The sequence below is a fragment of the Triturus cristatus genome, chromosome 8 (assembly GCF_964204655.1).
Source record: "Triturus cristatus chromosome 8, aTriCri1.1, whole genome shotgun sequence".
Taxonomy (NCBI): domain Eukaryota; kingdom Metazoa; phylum Chordata; class Amphibia; order Caudata; family Salamandridae; genus Triturus; species Triturus cristatus.
Window position 1 is genome coordinate 355,745,480 of NC_140591.1, and position 19,821 is coordinate 355,765,300.

General features: G+C 50.9%; 1 protein-coding gene across 2 annotated transcripts in view; it reads left to right on the top strand.

The window, feature by feature from the left end:
- PDS5B (PDS5 cohesin associated factor B) overlaps positions 1 to 19,821 on the top strand; it is an 802,561-nt gene that overhangs the window by 349,367 nt on the left and 433,373 nt on the right. For both annotated transcript variants that reach the window (XM_085621687.1, XM_085621686.1), the window contains exon 17: positions 8,429 to 8,544. In XM_085621687.1, coding sequence (XP_085477813.1) covers positions 8,429 to 8,544 — 116 coding nt within the window. The remainder of the gene's footprint in view (positions 1 to 8,428; positions 8,545 to 19,821) is intronic.

The following is a 19,821-nucleotide window of genomic DNA, read 5'->3' on the forward strand; positions in this document are numbered from 1 at the left end:
CTCATCTGCGCAAATTGGGGGTCCCAGTTTTCCCCTATCTCGATGACTGGTTGTTGAAGGCGGGCTCGCCCCAGGCAGTCGTCTCCCACCTCCAGACTTCGGCCGACCTCCTGCATTTGCTGGGGTTCTCCATCAATGTGCCGAAGTCACATCTGAGTCACTCCCAGAAGCTCCTCTTCATCGAAGCGGTTCTGGACTCAGCGCAGTTCCGGGCTTATCCTCCGGAACAGCGGGTCTGGGATATTCAGGCTCGAATTCCCATCTTTCGGCCTCTATCCCGGGTTTCGGTCAGGTTGGTGCTGCGGCTTCTGGGTTTGATGGCCTCCTGCATCCTGTTAGTGCATCATGCCAGATGGGCTCTGCAGTGGGACCTGACGTTTCAGTGGGCCCTGCATCGAGGCAACCTGTGCGACCACGCCCTGATCTCGGAGGGCATTGCAAGACAGTTGCAGTGGTGGCTCACGGACTGCAATTGGGTCAGCGGCAGATCCCTCTCCCTACCCCAACTGGAGCACGTAGTGGGGACGGATGCGTCCCACCTGGGGTGGGGGGGGGGGGGGCACATGGGAGAGGCGGAGATCAGAGGCCTCTGGTCTCCGGCGGAGTCCCGGCTCCATATCAACCTTCTGGAGCTGATTGCGATCCGACTTGCACTGAAGGCATTCCTTCCCTCTGTCCGGGGGAAGTGTGGTGCAGGTGTTCACGGACAATACCACCGCCATGTGGTATTGCAACAAACAGGGCGGGTTGGGGTCGTGGACCCTTTGTCAGGAGGTTCTACGCCTCTGGACATGGCTGGAACATCAGGGCATCACCCTGGTGGTTCAACATCTGACGGGCTCTCTGAACGCCAGAGCAGACGAACTCAGCCGCCAGTGCATGATGGATCACGAATGGCGTCTAAACTCGGACGTGGCGCAAGGCCTCTTTCCGCAGTGGGGAGAGCCTTGGTTAGATCTATTCACCACCAAAGAGAACGCGCAATGTCAGCAGTTCTGCTCGTTGGAGTTTCCAAGGCGGCATTCGCTCGGGGACGCCTTTCGTCGCGAGTGGAGTTGCGGTCTATTGTACGCCTTTCTGCCTATACCACTTCTGCCCAGAGTGCTGAAGAAGATCACGCGCGACCGGGCCCAAGTCATCTTGGTGGCTCCGGATTGGGCACGAAGATTCTGGTATCCCGAGCTACTCAGTCTGTCGATCGATCCCCCGATACGACTGCCTCTTCAGGAGGACCTTCTGTCGCAGCAGCAGGGGACGTTCCTCCACCCTAACCTGTCCAGCCTCCACCTCCATGCGTGGAGATTGAGCGGCGACAGTTGATGCCATTTGACTTGCCTCCTGAAGTCTGTGATGTGATTCTGGCAACCAGGCTTCCCTCCACAAAATCGGTATACGCCTGCAGGTGGAACAAATTTGTGACATGGTGCACTGCAAAGGCTGTGGATCCCCTTTCTGCCCCTCTTTCTGATGTTCTCTTGTTCCTCCTTTCTTTGGCCCAGCAGGTCTCTGCTCTGGGCACTCTTAAAGTTTATCTTTCAGCATTGGGCACAGCAAAGGGTGTGGATCCCCTTTATGCCCCTCTTTATGAGGTTTTCTTCTTTCTTTGGCCCAGCAGGGCTCTGCTCTGGGCACCCTAAAAGGTTACCTCTCTATTTCTGCTTTCTTACGACTTCCTGATCAGCCTTCTCTTTTCAAATCCCCTGTTGTTTCTCGCTTCCTTAAGGGCATTACTCACACGTTTCCTCCTGTCCCTTTCGTAATGCCTCAGTGGGATTTTAATCTGGTCTTGACGTTTCTGATGTGCACTCCCTTTGAGCCACTTCATAATTGTCCCCTTCGTCTCTTGACGCTTAAGACTGCTTTCCTGGTAGCCATCACCTCTGCTAGAAGGGTGAGTGAGCTCCAGGCTCTCTCTTCTAAGCCTCCTTTTCTTTCTGTCCATCTGGACAAAGTTGTTCTCAGGACTCGTCCTTCCTTTCTCCCTAAGGTGGTAACTGCCTTTCACATCGGGCAGTCTGTTATGTTGCCCACCTTCTTCCCGCCTCTGCATCCTTCGAAAGAGGAAGAGAGGCTCCACCGTCTGGACCCAAAACGGGTGCTGTCCTTTTATTTGGACCGCACCAAGCCATTCCGGGTGGATGACCAACTCTTTGTTGGCTACGTGGGCGCTGAGAAGGGACGGGCGGTGCACAAGCGGACCATCTCTCGGTGGGTCGTTTTGTGTATCAAAGCTTGTTACTCCTTGGCTAAAAAGGAACCTCCTGTAGGGCTGAGGGCCCATTCCACTCGAGCCATGGCGGCGACAACTGCCCTGGGCCGGGGAGTCCCCTTGCAGGACAACCAAATAGATGTCTATATTGAACCTAGCAAACAAGTGGCTTTGTGTTTTTTTAGGGTTGAGCCTGTGAGAGCATACGCTAGCGCATGCATCTCGCTTGCAAGACACTGTTGTTAACAGAAAGAGATTGATGCCTGCCCGTTGCTTTCCATTTGTTGGCGTGCATGGCACTCTTCTTGATAGCCTCTAATTCGTCAAGGCAGGCCAAACATTTCGTTCCTCTCTGTGGAGCATGGAACAAGCACTGATTGATTTAGCTTAATCAGTGCCCGTCTGCTGCTCCCGACGTGATTGAGGTGCTGTTTTGTTCTTTTTAACTTTCAGTGCCCTGCAAACAGAAGCCTTGTAACTGGTTAAAACATGATTTATTTTCTATAGTTAACTTTTTTATTTTGCCAAGTCTTCTTTTCTAACTTTGCACTCTGCCACTGAACTCTTGACACACTGTGCCACTGAACTCTTGACACTCTCTGCCGCTGACCTCTTGACGCACTCTGCCGCTGACCTCTTGACGCACTCTGCCGCTGACCTCTTGACGCACTCTGCCGCTGACCTCTTGACGCACTCTGCCGCTGACCTCTTGACGCACTCTGCCGCTGACCTCTTGACGCACTCTGCCGCTGACCTCTTGACGCACTCTGCCGCTGACCTCTTGTCGCACTCTGCCGCTGACCTCTTGTCGCACTCTGCCGCTGACCTCTTGTCGCACTCTGCCGCTGACCTCTTGTCGCACTCTGCCGCTGACCTCTTGTCGCACTCTGCCGCTGACCTCTTGTCGCACTCTGCCGCTGACCTCTTGTCGCACTCTGCCGCTGACCTCTTGTCGCACTCTGCCGCTGACCTCTTGTCGCACTCTGCCGCTGACCTCTTGACACACTCTGCCGCTGACCTCTTGACACACTCTGCCGCTGACCTCTTGACACACTCTGCCGCTGACCTCTTGACACACTCTGCCGCTGACCTCTTGACACACTCTGCCGCTGACCTCTTGACACACTCTGCCGCTGACCTCTTGACACACTCTGCCGCTGACCTCTTGACACACTCTGCCGCTGACCTCTTGACACACTCTGCCGCTGACCTCTTGACACACTCTGCCGCTGACCTCTTGACACACTCTGCCGCTGACCTCTTGACACACTCTGCCGCTGACCTCTTGACACACTCTGCCGCTGACCTCTTGACACACTCTGCCGCTGACCTCTTGACACACTCTGCCGCTGACCTCTTGACACACTCTGCCGCTGACCTCTTGACACACTCTGCCGCTGACCTCTTGACACACTCTGCCGCTGACCTCTTGACACACTCTGCCGCTGACCTCTTGACACACTCTGCCGCTGACCTCTTGACACACTCTGCCGCTGACCTCTTGACACACTCTGCCGCTGACCTCTTGACACACTCTGCCGCTGGCCGCTGACCTCTTGACACACTCTACCGCTGACCTCTTGACACACACTACCGCTGGCCGCTGACCTCTTGACACACTCTGCCGCTGCAACTCTCTGGCACTGACCTCTGACACACTGTACCGCTGGCCGCTGACCTCTGACACACTCTTCCACTGATGTCTGCTACACTCTACCACTCCACTAAATGCATTCCACTCCACCAAATGCATTCCACTCCACCAAATGCATTCCACTCCACCAAATGCATTCCACTCCACCAAATGCATTCCACTCCACCAAATGCATTCCACTCCACCAAATGCATTCCACTCCACCAAATGCATTCCACTCCAACAAATGCATTCCACTCCAACAAATCACCTCCACTCCAACAAATCACCTCCACTCCAACAAATCACCTCCATTCCAACAAATCACCTCCATTCCAACAAATCACCTCCATTCCAACAAATCCACTCTACTACAAGAAATCCACCCTACGACACTGTACTCCAACAAATCCACGCTACCTCCCTACTCCAACAAATCCACTCTGACACTCCATGCCACTTTTAGCCATGCTCAACAGCAGCCACACTGGTGTACAACATAACAAAACACATTGCCAAAGCCTATAGCTCTTGTATAGACAAGACCTATTGACTTTGCCAATGCTTGTTTATTTTTGCTAATATAATTATGAGAACAAAGTATTACAGCAGCATTTCTTAACCCGTGGACACCACCTCAGGGGGTTCGTGTCTGCATAGAAAATTAATTAATATTAATAGAATAATTAAGTGTACATCAACAAAGAAGCAAAATCGAAAGTTTTAAAATGTTCTGTAAAGGAATTTGAAATTGGAGGCTAAAAATTAATTTGGTATCCTCAGATTGATTCATAGGAGCAGCACAAGTGCATCAAACCGAAAGTGTTAAGCGGGCTGGCCTCAATTAAATTTAGGAAAGTTCCAACCTTCCTATTAAAATTAAAAATGTGATTTTTGTTTTTTTTATTTTTTGCATTTTTTTTATTTATAAAAATATTTTGTTACTTGTTTATTTGTTTGATGAATGCTTGTTTTCATAATTCTGGGTATTGTTTTGCAGTTCCAGTCATTGAAAATGCTTAGACTGGGGTCTGGGAATTCCAATAATGACTCAGTGGGGGCCCGAGATTGTGTGATTCACGGATTCCAGTAATGATTAAGTGGAGTCCACAGAAGGCAAAAGGTTAAGAACCACTGTATGACAGTGACTATTCATTTCCATTTGCTCATTTGTTACCATTGGGAGACAGTGAATGTTACATACTTATTTGTAGCATGTGTTGCTATAGGTAAACATGCTCTGCATACTCCTGCCATCTATTGTTGGGCCTGGACAAGTCCTGGTTGTTTTTCTTCAAAGACGTCTTTTGAGTCACAAGGTATATGGTGACTCCTCCCTTAGTTGGCAGTGATTATTGGCACAAACTCCATGTTAGATTGTTTTTTTTTTTTCACCATGAGGTTCGGACATGTACTTCTGGGACTCCGAGTTTGGTATGTTCCTTGCGCTCTAATTTTGGCCCAACTGGTCAATTTGACTCCGACACTCTGGTGAAAAATGCCTTCATTGCCCACGTTGCTCTACTTTTTCTTTCCGGAGACTGTGATCAACTCTTAGCAGTCTGGGCCATGGGTCGCCCTTAAAGCCGCATACCCCATATCTTTTATTTTGTGACAACTTCTTCACGGAGAATGCACACAGGGGGATAGAAAAGATGTGCTTCCAGTACTGTTCCCCAGTGCTACGCGAAGTTCATATAGACTGATGGACAGACGTGTGCAACCTCTGCCTCTCCCCCGTACTCCATGACACAGTGGACGAGGCCTACCTGACCTTCCACTTTAAGAAAACAATTTGCTGTTGACGGGAAAGAAGGTGGGCACACCAGAGGATGCTGCAGCAGTCCTCTGAAAACTTCCCTGACACCTTTAAGGAACATAACTTGCCCGACGCAAAGGTGGGTTAAGATGTCTGTCCTTCTGGCATCTCTCCCCAACACCCACCGCCTAGCCCAGAGGTAGTCTTCTCTTCTAACGTAGATCCAGACGAAGAGACCTGGAGGCTCCTCTTCCATCCATCTTGTGCTCTGAGTGGCTCTTGTCAAAGGCCTCGGAGCCTGCAGTGCTACCATCCACAGGAGTCGACCCCTCGTGGCCGTTAAGCCCCAAATACTCAAAAGGTTTTCAAGGCTGAAGAGCCTTTTGATGCCGGCACCAAGAACAAACACACCTTCGAAGCAACCCTTGGCATCACACCTCATATGGCCTGAAGACTCCATACAGGGTCAAATAGATTGTCTGCATCGAAGCCCCTTTCAACTGTGGACCCCGACATTTCGGATCAGCCCATCCTTCAGATGTTCCAGGAGGAGTTGAATGCAAAGCAGAAATGGCTGTTTATGCATCCCCTGATGGGAAATATCTCCATGAAACTGCCTCTCATGAGTGAAGAGACTTTGCGTTTGAGGAAGTGCTTGCTATGGAATCTCTCTCAGGCATAAGAAACTCAAGGACAATTCCCTCCCATATATACCTCCTTCTCTTCTACCATCTCCTCCTCTTCCACGACTTCCTCCTCCTCCACCACCACCTTCCCCAACTCAGCCACCTCCTCCACAGTCGTCAGAGTGCTGTCCTTACTTTTCTGAAGAGAGAGGCAGCTGCCCATGCCCCCATAGACCATTATAATGCACTGTTCGATCAAGTGCCCACTGATGACCCCTGGGACAGCTATGATCTTGCCCCCTATCCTCCTAGCCCCTGCCTGGGCCAGACAGGGCTGGTAATCGATACTCCCACAGATGATGATCCGTTCCATGGGAAGCCTCCTAACAGGCCTGACCTTCTCCCTACGAGCCAAGTCCATTTCAAGCACCAAGATCCCAAGCAGCTCAATTTAGCGACATATTACTGCTTCTCAAGCACCTGGATACACCTAAACTGGCAGTCCAGGACATTAATATGCTTCCTGATTCATCTACAGAATTCAGGTCTTGCCTACACTTCAGTGCCGCTTCATTTTGCGCCCATAGCTGCCAACGTGCAAAATGGAGAACATGCCTCCCTTTTGTGCATACCAAAAACGGGTCAGCCCTCCTAGGGTCCCCACTGCAGCATTATTGTATCTTAACATAGTCTTCACCAGACTCATGGGACCTCCTTTTGAGCCGTTACACTCTTTCCAGTACCACTTCTGGAAAGTGGCCTTTCGTGTGACCATAACTTCTTTTAGGCACAGTAATGTGAGTTGCAGGCCCTCATGCACCGAGAAACTTTCATTCAAGTTTCACAAATATAGAGAATACTCTGAACTCACCCCTAGTTCCTCCACAAGGTGATTTCCCCTTTCCATCTTCTGTACTATAGAGCTTCCAGTCTTTTTCTCCCCAGCCAGCCTCTGTACCAAAGAGCGCTTTACACCTTAGATGTCAGTTGTGCTGTCCTGTATTACATTGATAGGACTAAGCCCTTTTGTAAAGCAGATCAGTTGCTTGTAGCCTTTGCTAAACCTCATAAGGGTCATCCTATATCCAAAGTGGGCTTCACTATGTGGATAGTAATATGCTCCCAGACCTGCTATCACAAAGTAAAAAGAGCTCTCGCAGTGGCTAATTTACATGCAAGATGTCTGCAACTGTTCCTTTTTTAGGGAACATCCCTCTTGCTGAGATATGTAAAGCAGCCACTTGGTCACCACTACACACCTTCACTAAGCATTATCATGTGGCTATCCTAGACAGGCAATGGTTGGCCAAAGAGTCTTAAGGACTTTATTTCAGACATTTGCATCATCCACATGCTAGTCACCGCTGCACTGCAGTAAACTGCAGTAAAGTTTATGCAGAGAATGTGTATTTACATCAACATATGCCCTGAACAGAAAATGCTACTACCCTGTAAAAATCTGTTTGTAGCATGTGATGCTGTAGATTCACATGTGCTGACCCTCCTCCCCAAAAATGTGGGGCTCCAGTCACAGCTTTCTCTTCTTTTCATGAACTGGATTCCTTTTGCAATCCTCCTGCACACCACACTGCATTTACTGCATTACTCTCCCCCGTCTGAATGTGGATCAGGCAGACAGGAATATCAATCAATAGATTAGTGAAGCCTTAGACACCATAGCCCCCACATGGAGTTGATTCCCATGCGCATTGCCAATTAAGGGGAGTCACCATATACCTTGTGACTCGAAATCCTTATTTGAGGAAAAACAACCTAAAACATCCAAGCCCAACACTAGATGGCAGGAGTATGCAGAGCATGTGACTCTACAGCTAGGAACAAATGCTTGCAGGGTAAGGAAGATTTTCCTTTCTAGTCTTACCCGCCACCTTCAGCTGTGACTTACCAAATGTTGTGGTTTAAAATGTTTGGTGCAACTAGTCAGTAAATATCTCTTGGTCTAAAATGAAGACAGTGGTTTTGATTGACTTCTTTGGGGGCATGCATGACATACCTTTTCTCTGGTAAGCAATGCATATGCTTCTTGCCACGCTTTATCCTGAGCCATAATAGAAATGGGTGGTAAAAATGCACCTCAAGACTCTTAGCGCTAAGGTAGTAAGCATTAAGTTTGGCATATTAGCAGAACAGTCACTGGCAAGTTCAAATAGTGTGTTTATTCATATAAATATATATTGCAGCGTGATATTACGAAGAAGTTGGGGAATCCGAAGCAACCTACAAATCCTTTTCTGGAAATGATCAAGTTTCTTCTAGAACGGATAGCCCCTGTACATATTGATACAGAGTCCATCAGGTAGGAAACGTATTTTTGTGTCTTTTTGTAAAAGTGTAAGTAATTGAAAGTTCATCTGAAATACCAGCTGTCCTCAGATCTTTGCAGAAAATGTGGTAGTATAGAGGTAATTGCACAGTCACTGTAAAGGAGAAGAGGTGGGTCAGTGAGGCATTTGCCTTAAATTTAATGGTGCAATCTGTGTGCATGAGTGAAAAAAACACAAATCTTTGGTGTTAAGTCAGTTAGCGGTGTTATCGAACTCCTACCCTGTAACTCCAGATAAGCTAATCTAGAGGAATTCTACCTTCTATTTTTATGTCCTAGTTAAAATTGGTGCTATATATTGTATATTGTACCTAGTATGAGCAACTTAAATAGCCCACTGAATTTTGGAAACCGTTAGGGGGGGAAAACATTCTTAGAAAAGCTATAGAGAGAATATCTAGTAAACCAATTAATGCTAAATCAATGTATTAATAAGTCAGTCACATTAAGGCAGACAGCAAGTATAATACAAGAGATCCTAACCCAATCTGCATAACATTTTCAATGCCTAACTTCACCCAGGCTAATCTCTTTACAGAAAATAACATAGTGGCACACTAGGAGCTCGAAAGAGGAAGAAGAACAACATGGTTTAAGTAAGATCAGCAACATAATAAAATCCAATAAACCATGATCCCCCCTCCCCCTCGAAAGCATCACACATTATTAATCTAGTCCAAATTAGCCAAACTGTCACTCTCCCATCCTCAGCTGCACCATATGTAGGAGCACCTACGCTTAATTAGAACAGTAAAACCAAACCTTTGTCAAACTTCTAACTGCAGATTCCTCATCCTTTGAATTCTGTTTTATTCCTAGCATGTATGTTTGTAGCTTCACATGCTGTGCATAGTCCTGCCATCTAGTGTTTGTCTTGGACATTTGGAGTGCTTCCGAGTGACCCCGTTTTCAACCCTCGAGAGGGCTGCCCCCGGGGATGCACAGACAGTACACCTCCTAATTCCTGTTTGTCTCTGCTCCCAGAGGCAAAGTGATTCCCTTATTGGCATGGACCACACCTCCATGCAGATGAGGGAATGTCCGCTGAATGTAGAGCTATCAGTATTACAGAAGGGGCTGCACATGCGTCTGTGGCCCCCTCCTTAATACCCCCTAGGGCACACCAAGCGGGTGCACATGCCTGTTGCTTCACCGGGGCACTATGCATTTTATGGCCCTAGATATCTAGAGGAAGTAAGATCTCTTCAGCACTAAGGAGGGTGAAGAGACTGGCCCGTTTGTAAATTTGGCAACTTACAGTCCTGGCTCAAGCTCTTCAAGTCTCCCAGACCAAAAGAGGTACAGAACGTCGAGGTGGCACCAAAGACCACTGTCCTTGTGTGAAGCCCATGCCCAGAGTCCGTAAGTAGACCGTCTGGCCTAAAAAGCTGGTGCTACAGATTTCATTGATGCAGAAGGTTTAGCATGCCCTAAGAGGGTCCTTGTCGTATAGGATAGGATAAAATGTATAAAGCGCACTTATACCCGGGAGTGTCAAAGCGCTAGGCAGACGGTGAGGAGAGAAGCGCAAGACGGTGAGGAAAGAAGTGTAAGACAGCCAATCAGGATGAGAATAACCTGGTTTTCAGCAGCTTTCTAAGAGCCGGAAGAGATTCTGTGTTGGAAATGGGGGTAGGCAAGGAGTTCGAGAGTTTGGCGACTGCTACCGAGAAGGAGCGACCGCCTCACCTAGCCCTGCTGTATCTTGGAGATATACATTTTTTTGGGGAAGAGGATCTCAGAACACTCCCGGGGGTATACCAATGGAACATGGTTTTCAACTGCGGCGAGCCTTTACTATGCATGGCCTTATATACCGTGCTCAGAACCTTGAAGGAGATGTGTTTCCTAATGAGAAGGCAGTGCCCATGCACGAATCCCCTCTCTGGCAGATTGTTGCTTTGGAATGTTGAGGGTCAACCTTGCTGCTGTGTTCTGAACAACCTGAAGCTTGTTCAGAGAGGTTGCATTGATGTTAAGGTATAGAGCATTGCAGTAATCAAGCCAGGTGGTGATAAGTGAAATGATGGTGGACCGATGCAGTTCAGGCAGGATAAACGGTAACACCTTTCTAAAAGTCTTTAAGATATAGAAACAGGTGCAGACCGTACGTTTGACCTGAGCATCGAAGTTCAGACCCTCGTCGAAAATAAGCCCTAGATTTTTTGCTGTCTTAGCTGGGACAGGAAAGGGACCAGTCTGCCAGCCACCAGGCACTTGACGAGATGTGGTTCTCAGTCTTATCAGCGCTAATCGTAAGGGAGTTACCCTTCATCCAGCAGATAATGCTTGCCATGCACTGGTTGAATTTCTCCGTAACCAATTGCAAATCATTAGAGATTGAGACAATGATTTGCGTGTCGTCCACATAAGAGAGCACCTCGAAAACAAATTATCTCACTAGCTCAGCCGGGGGTGAGGGAGGTCACATAAATGTTATATTGAGTGGGGCTCAGGGAGGAGCCCTGAGGGACCCCACATGGAAGGCGGAAGTCCCTAGCTCTAAAATCTCTGCATCTAACAATGTTAGTTCTCCCTGACATAAAAGAATGGAGAAGCTTCAGGACTTTACCCATAACTCACACTTCCCGCAGACCCTGAACCATGCGCGTCTGGGAGACTGTATTGAAAGCCGCCGACAGGTCGAGCATAATCAACACCGCCGATCCTCCCTGATCCACCTGCATGCGGATATGGTCAGTGGCTGCAATAAGGGCAGACTCAGTGCTGTGACTGGTGCGGAACCCATTCTGAGAGTGGTCTAAGCTCTCCTAGGACTCAACATGATTCATCAGTTCGGTGTTGATGAATTTATCCACAATTTTAGCAGGGGCGGGGGGAAGGGAGATAGGGTGATAGTTTTTCAGCTCTGAGGGGTCAGCGTTAGGTATTTTAAGGAGTGGTGAGACAATAGCCTCCTTCCAGGTAGCTGGATAACTCCCGGATAGGTGACTGTTGTTGATTACCTTGAGCAGAACATTAGCTACAGGGTCAGGAACCAGTTCAAGTATGGAGGGCATACAGGGATCTGATGGTGCACAGGAGCTTAGGTCCATTAGGAGATCTTTAGTTTGTTGAGCAGTAATTTGAGGGAAGGAGGTAAGAGCATGCTTCACATCGTCCTGAGTGACCTCCTCAACATCTTTCGGTTTCTGGACTGTGATTTGTTGGAAGGAGTAAGATGCATGCTTCTCGCAGTCCTGAGTGACCTCCTCAGCCTCAGGATCTTCAGTTTCCGTAGTACTAAACTCCTCGAAGATCTTGAGGACCTTGTCCTGAAAGTTGTATCTACTCTATCACAGAAATCTTGGGAGGGGGTCAGCAACTGTGTTCCTGGTGGCTCAGAGATCTCCTTGATGACCCTGAAAAGCATACTAGATTAATTGTCTGCAGATAGAATCTTCTTTTCAGTAAAGAAATAGGATTTGGCTTGGAGGATGGGGTGCTTGAATTTCTGTGGCAGGGATTTCTGCTTAACCTTTTCCCTAGAGCAGGGGTCCTTTCGCCATTTACGTTCTTGTCTGCTGCACTCCCGCCTAACGGATCTGAGCTCTTCTGAGAACCATCGTGCAGATGGTTTAGCTCTTCTAGTGATGCAGTCTTTAAAAGGGGCAACAATGTCAAGGGCCTTATTGATCAGTTGTGGAAGCCATCGGCCGTGGGGGGGGGGGGGGGGGGATTGGAACAGAGCGCGCCTCTCATCACAGGCCGTAACCAAGGCGGCCTCCCACTTCGTGGCTGTGAGCTTGTCCAAATCTCTACAGTGTGTGAACCTGTGAATAGAACCCCCCTTCACCACAGTGATGAGGGTAGGGCAGACTTTGAACACGATCAGCCAATGGTTCACCCAGCTGAGGGGCTGAATAGCCTTGATCTCTAAGTTATCGTGGTTGGTGAAAATGTCATCCAGAGTGTGGCCAGCTTTGTGGGTTGGAGGTTGAACCAATTGCTCAAATCCCAAAGATGTCATGAGCTCATGGAGGAGCGCTGAGTCATTGTCCTGTTTTCTAAATGGTAATTAAAATCCCCTTATATGGTGAGATGAGTGGAGGTAACAAATGGTTCCAACATTTTCCGCCAAGACTCTGTAAACCTGGTTCTAGGGCCAGGCGGACGGTATACAAGGAGGCCCGAAAAGTTATAATTATCTGATAGCTTAATCTTGAACGAAGCTACCTACAGTAGCGAGGAAGGGTCACCATCTAAGAGAGTCCCGAACCACCAAGGCCAGTCTGCCACTTCTACGGTCGAGGTGGTCACATGTGAGAATGATCTAGCCAGGGGGGCCGGCATCTGTCAGGTCTGGACCAGAGTTCTCCCTGGCTCATGTCTCGGTGACAAAGAGGCAGTCTTAAGTTAGTCTTTGGATAATCAGAGAAATTTCGGTTTTGTGTTTGGGCATGGAGTGTTCATTTATTAAGGCTCCCCGAAAAGGACTGGTTTTGGATCCAGCCTTAATGTTGGTCTCAGTCTTCATTTCCATCCCCAGTTCCTGGGGCCACCAAAGTGAGGCAGGGACAGAGGCCAGGCCATATGTGGGTCTGAAAGTGCAGTGCTGGCAGTATTCAGCCTCCCCAGTAGTCAGGACAAGCTTGTTTGCGCACTCCACGTGGAGTGGTTTGGGACATAGTTTGAGGATACATGTCTGTCCTGGAGTAGGTTCTTACCAGGGCGTTTTTATCTTCTGGGGAAAAATGGGCAGCATGCCTGGCCCTGGCACCGCCTAGGCGCGGACGGGCTTAGACAGGCTTGCCCTTGGCGTGCCAGCAGGGCGCCCACTGCGCGCTTGGGGTTGGTTCGACATTTAATGCCTCAACCCAGAAGAGGACTCAGCAGCGGGAGAAAGAGAAACACCAGACCGAGGGCATAGATCAGGCAGCACAGAAAGCCTGCTGTGAGTAAAGCACTTTGTCACTTAAAAAATGTAGATAGCACAAACGGGTATCACTAAAACAAGTTGAAACCTGATAGAACTAAAAATAGAGATGCTTCTATTAATAAAGAATAAGAGGCGCAACCTACTGCACCACGTGTCTGTGCGTAGCGGAAACGATGGACGAAAATATTGGAATGATACCGCACTCTACCGGCAGCACCTTTGTGCGGTAGGAGGACCCATTGAAATGTACTTTTTGAGCTTTTATCGATACATGGCTACCATTGTGTAGAACGAGGTCCACATTTCAAGGCAGAGGCGTTATAACGCAGATTTTAATTTTGGTGAATTCATTGCAACCTCAGAAGAACAATTAAATAGAAGGAAGACGAGGCCGACATCAGAAACGGTCACTTCTTAATAAATGGGGTCCTTTGAAGCATTAAATAGTATTGAACTTATTAATTGATAATTGACCCATTAAAGAGAGGAATAAGTTGGGTCTTTATAAAGGGCGTCCACATTGGGCTGATACCAGGGAAACGCGTTGACGCTGCGAATATACTAAATCTAGTGGACATATTGGCATTGTTTTTTTTTTTTTTTTTTTTAAAAGGTTTTTATTGAACAGAAAAAAGGATACAAGCATGGGCCTACAACCACCAGGGCCGGCCGCTAGAATCAAAACGGATCACACAGTGTTAAAGTCATCAACCGACCGATGGTCCCCAGCCCATTACAGAAGCTCCGGATACTCCTAAGGGAATCAGGATACATACATGTACCATAAATAATAACTAAAAACAAAAGGCGAGGCGTAGTGACATAAAGTGGGCGTCAGACTACAGCAGGGGGACCCTACATCCGACCACCAGATGGCGGTCAAGGGAAAGGAGGACTAAGAGGTCAGGGGGGGGGGGTCACGGGAGAGCCAGGTCTACACTCGGATAGTCCAAATACGCAAGGAACCATCAAGGGTCAGGGGGACAAGGCAACCTCGGAAGTGTCCACCAGGGGGGGGCACAGATATTTCCCCGATACTGATTCCATTGCCCCCAGATTCTACCCCATGCCCCCGGTTTACCACGAGCCACATACACAGTCTTCTCCCTGAACATGCACCAGTCCTTGTTCTCCTTCCATACGGACACGGTGGGCGGCCGCTGGGAACCCCAAAGCTGCGCTATATCTCTCTTGGCAATCATGTTCCCCAGGGCCGCCCACCGAGTCTGGGCCGCGTTATAATCATTGGGCTCCCACACATTCAGAACACAGCGACGCACCTCCGGCAACAGAGCGACCCCGGTGACTTGTCCCATTACCACATGCACCCGGCGCCAGTATTCCGCCACCTCGCGGCACTCCCAAAGGATGTGGAGAAAGGTGGCACTAAGTCCACAGCCCCGCTTACAGAGCCCGTCGTCAGAGAATCCCATCGAAACCAAACGGGGACCCGTCACGTAAACCCGGTGGAGAATCTTCAGCTGGACCAGACGGAGACGGGCCGGGATGGCCACCTCCTTAGGGGACGACAGTGCGGACTGCCAGTCCTCGTCGTCCAGCTCCACCCCATCTCCCGTCCATGCCTCCCGAAGACGCACTAAGAGGTCAGCCCGATTATTAATAAGTTTTTTATAAATTAGAGAGATAGTGCTGTCAGGCATGTGACCATCGAGTATGCGGTCCTCGAGGGGCGAAGAAGCCGGGACCTTGGTCCCTACCCCAAAGACCGAGAGCAGGGCATGCCGAACCTGGGCGTAACGGAAGAACTCCCTTTCAGTAAGCTCGTATTCACTCTGGAGCGCCGCGAAGGTTTTAACCGCGCCCTTGAACCATAGGTCTCCCACTCTGCTAATACCGATCGTGTCCCAACGCTCAAAGCCTTTCGTTTTCCAGAGGCTTCCCAGTCGGTCGGAGGCAAATAAAGGAGTGGCACATGTTAAGCGCTCACTCCAGCCCATGGCTACATTAGCCGCCTTCCAGATCCTTACCGCAATCTTAGTAGGGCCCGTGAGGGTCCTTCCCGCCGAGCGGGAGTAAAGCGCCCTATTATAGTCACCGCCGGGAAGCAGGAATTTATCCATCTCATACGCCGGGTTCAAGCCAGGCGCATACGTGGCATGGTTAATGGCCGATAGCTGTGAGGCCCAATAGTACCTTCTAATGTCGGGAAGCGCGATGCCCCCGTCGTACCAGGGGAGAGTAAGCTTTGCCAGAGCGATACGCGCCCGCCCGTCCCATACCAGTCTCCTCTGCAGGCTCTCCACCTCCCGAAAGTAGGCCACCGGAATGACGTCGAAGGAGTTCTGAAGTGCATAAAGGAATCTAGGAAGGGACATCATTTTAAACAGTGCTGCGCGACCAAGCGGGGACAAGGGCAGCTTACACCACCGAGCCGTATCCTCCCTCAAACGCCGAAGTGGAAGCAGGAGGTTCTGCTCATAGCGAACCGCCGGGTCCAACGAGACGTACACCCCCAGGTACTTAAAGCCGGACAGAGATAGTTGGATCGGAAGCCGAGGCGGCAAGAGAGGAGGGCCACCAGAAATAGGATAGACACAGGATTTAGACCAGTTAATCGTCAAACCCGAATTTCTCCCAAAGGAAGTAAGAACATCAAAGAGAACATTAAGCGACTGCCGCGGCGAGGTGAGATACAAAAGAATATCATCCGCGTACGACGAGACCCGATCCTCGAAGCCCGGGGCCCACCGGATCCCTCTGATCGAGGGCTCCCAGCGGAGCCAGGCAGCGAGCGGTTCCAAGGCGAGAGCAAAGAGCAGAGGGGACAACGGGCACACCTGCCTCGTACCCCTACCGAGAGCGAAAGGCCGGGAGACCCGCCCATTGACAACCACCTGCGCCATTGGTCCAGTGTAAAGAAGCTTCACCCAGCCAAGAAATCCCTCCCCAAAGCCGAATTTGGTCAAGACAGCCCAGAGGAATGGCCACTCGATGGTATCAAAGGCCATCGTGGCATCCAAAGAAACCAGTACGGCTGGTTCGGAGAGGTACTCCGCCCTAGCGAGGGCGCCGTGGAGACGCCGCAGGTTAAGAGCGGTGTTACGATGAGGGATGAAGCCGCATTGATCAGGATGGATCAGATCACAGATAACGCTCAGCAAACGATTGGCGAGGACTTTAGCCAGTATCTTAGGCTCGGCGTTTAATAGAGAGATAGGCCTGTAGGATGCACAGCGGTCTCGTGGCTTACCTTCCTTGGGGATCACGACTATAGTAGCCAGACGCTGGTCGGCGGGAAGGGAACCCGTCTCGAGGGACTCCTGGAACATACGACGGAGGAAAGGCGCGATTTTATCAGGGCGCAACTTATACAACTCAATAGGCAGGCCGTTGGGACCCATAGCCTTGCCAGAGCGAAGGGACCGAATCGCGGTGGCAATCTCGTCAACGGACAAGGGGGTGTCCAGCTGTTCACGGTCCTCGACGGACAGGCCGGGCAAAGCAATATCCCGCAGCAGAAGGCGAGAGTCTTCCTCATCCCTATCCGTCACCGGGGAGTACACGGCCCGGAGGTGGTCAGCGAAACACTCCACAATCTCACCAGGCTCAGTCACACACGCTCCATCCGAGGCCCGAAGCTCCGGGACCACACGATTCACTCTCTCCTTCTTGTCCAGCCAAGCAATCAATTTACCCGCCTTGTCCCCGGCGTCATACAATCTACCCTGCTGCTCCCTATACATAGTCTTGGCAGCATCAGTAACAAGAGACCTGTATTCAAACTGCTTCAAGCTGAGGGCATGGAGCCCGTCCGGAGTGACACCCGCCTCCAAGGCCGACTCCAGCCCAGAGATGTCAGTCTCCAGCTTCACCACTGCCTCACTCTTGATCTTCTTAGCCACCACTATCTGGGAGAGGGCGTGTCCGCGGAGCACGGTTTTAAAGGCTTCCCACAGGGACATTGCGGACGACACCGACCCCTCGTTTTCAAGGAAGTATTGGTCAATCGACTTGACCAAGCTGTCGCGAGTTGTAGGGTCTCGCAGGTACCAAGGGTTAATGGGAGCGATCCGCCCTGCAGACCGCGACCCGGTGTCAAAGATCAGCCACAGCGGGGAATGATCAGAGATACCCCGCGCCAGGTGCCTAACCTCTCGAATCCGAGCAGTCTGGGCCGCGGGCATAAGGAAATAGTCTAATCTGGAAAGACTCCCATGCGCCCCAGATTGAAAGGTGTACTGACATTGTGTCGGATGCATCAATCTCCAACTATCTACCAGACCCAAGGTCTCCAATAGTCCGCCGAGCCATGCCTGGGCAGCGGGGAGGGCCCTGGGCGGGTGACGATCCAGGTCACCCGAAAGCACCGAATTGAAGTCCCCGCCCATGAGCAAAAGACTGTCGGGAAGTTCAAGCAGCATTCGACCCAAGTCCGAAAAGGTGGAGTTCTGGAGGCCCGGGGGGACGTAAACTGAGATCAAGGAAAGGGACTGCCCCTCCCACCTCCCAGTCAGACCCACATAGCGCCCTCTATCATCCGAGACTACCCCGGTGATCTCTAACGGAAGTGAGGATCGCAGGAGAATGCCCACCCCTCTAGAACCTGTGGTGAAACCAGAATGAGCCACGAGGCGGTATCCCCCCCTGTTCATTGCATGACAAACATTACCAACCAGATGCGTCTCCTGTAAAAACACCACATCAGGAGCCAGACGACGCAAATACTGCAGCACAACACCCCGCTTGATACGGTCCCCCAACCCATTGACGTTCCATGACATCAACCTCAACCCGTCCCCCCCCCATCCCCTCCAGTAGATCAAAGGTCCCCCAGCCAGTAGCACAGCCCCCGAAACTGGACAAAAATCAATACCTCGCCCTGAAAACAAAAAACACACATCAAAACAACTCCTCCCACCCCCCAACCCCCCCCCAAATCCAACTCCCCCCACCCTGCACCCCTGCGGTCCAAAAAACCACCCCAACTTGCAGTGTGCCTGTCGCCCTACTAACCCCATTCTACGGAAAGACCCCGGAGGAGGAAAGGGACCCGTCCCCGCCCGCCCCCCACACAGGTCATAGTGAGACAAAATGAACAAAAGAAGTAAAACCCAACCGAACAGTGCAAAATGGCAAAGTCAAGGACCAAAAGTCACTCCAAAGGGGACCCGTCACCTTCGGTACCGGCAGAGGGCCCAGGCCGGTCACCCCTGTCCGGCAGCGAGTCCAGCCAGTCACTCACAGTCGCGGGAGAGTCAAAAAAGGCAGTCCGACCCTCATGTTCCACTCGAAGTTTTGCGGGATAAAGCATAGAGTACTTAAGGCCCAGGTCACGGAGACGACGCTTCACCCCCTGGAACCCCATCCGCTGTTTCTGGACAAGTTGGGTGAAGTCCGGATAAAAGTTAATTGACGAGTTCTCATGACGAACCGGGCCGTGGACCCGTGAGGCCTGCAGAATCGCATCTCGGTCTCTATAGTGGAAAAGTTTGGCTACAATAGGCCTCGGGGGGGCCCCCGGCCGCGGTCGACCGCCCGGAACTCGATGGGCCCGCTCCACGGCAAAGAACTTACTTAGGCCAGCGGGGGCCAGCTGTTGGAGGATGAGTTCCTCAACCAAGAGGTCAACCGGGCGGTTGTCGGAGGACTCCGGTACGCCTATGACACGGATGTTATTGCGTCGGGCTCGTCCCTCGAAGTCCTCCAGCCGCCGGGCCATCTGATCGTTAGCCATCTTGATGTCGCCAAGAGTGGTCTGCAGGTCCAACACATCCGCACCAAGGGTAGAAGTCCGCACATCGAGCGCTTGAACCCTCTCGTTGGTTTTAGAGAGATCCGCCCGAATTAATGTGACATCGATTGCCACCGTGTCGATTTTACGGGCCAAGGCCTCGTACTGCGTGGCGATGGTCTCCCGGATGCCATCAATGGCGCCCATGATGTCCTGCAGGGACAGCTCCGGAGAGACGGACGTGCCACCACCGGCGGCGTCTGGGGGGGCGCCGGCCGCTCCAGGGGACCCTCTGCCATGAGTGTAGCGGTCCATGTTGTTCGCCTGGACCGGTCCCCCGCGGAGGGAAGCTTTAGTCTTGCGCCCCTCGGGGCCCCCCTTGCCCCCCATTTGGGCCACGCTCACCGAAGGGGACCGCCGATCAAGGGTCGAATGGGCACCGGCACCGCAGACGGGCGCCTCACCAGAGTCCGCAATATAGCGGTGTGAGGGGACCAAAGGCGATGGGCACACTAGTAGCAGGCGGAGACAAAGGCCTCACGCAGAGGCCTAGGAAACACCCAGCCACACCAAGCGATTCCGCCGTCCAGCCCCTTCAAAGTCCAAAAGTGAAACCGAAAGTGATGGAGCGACCACTGGCACAGCGCTGTCGCCGCTGTTGTTCAATTACACCCCGGCT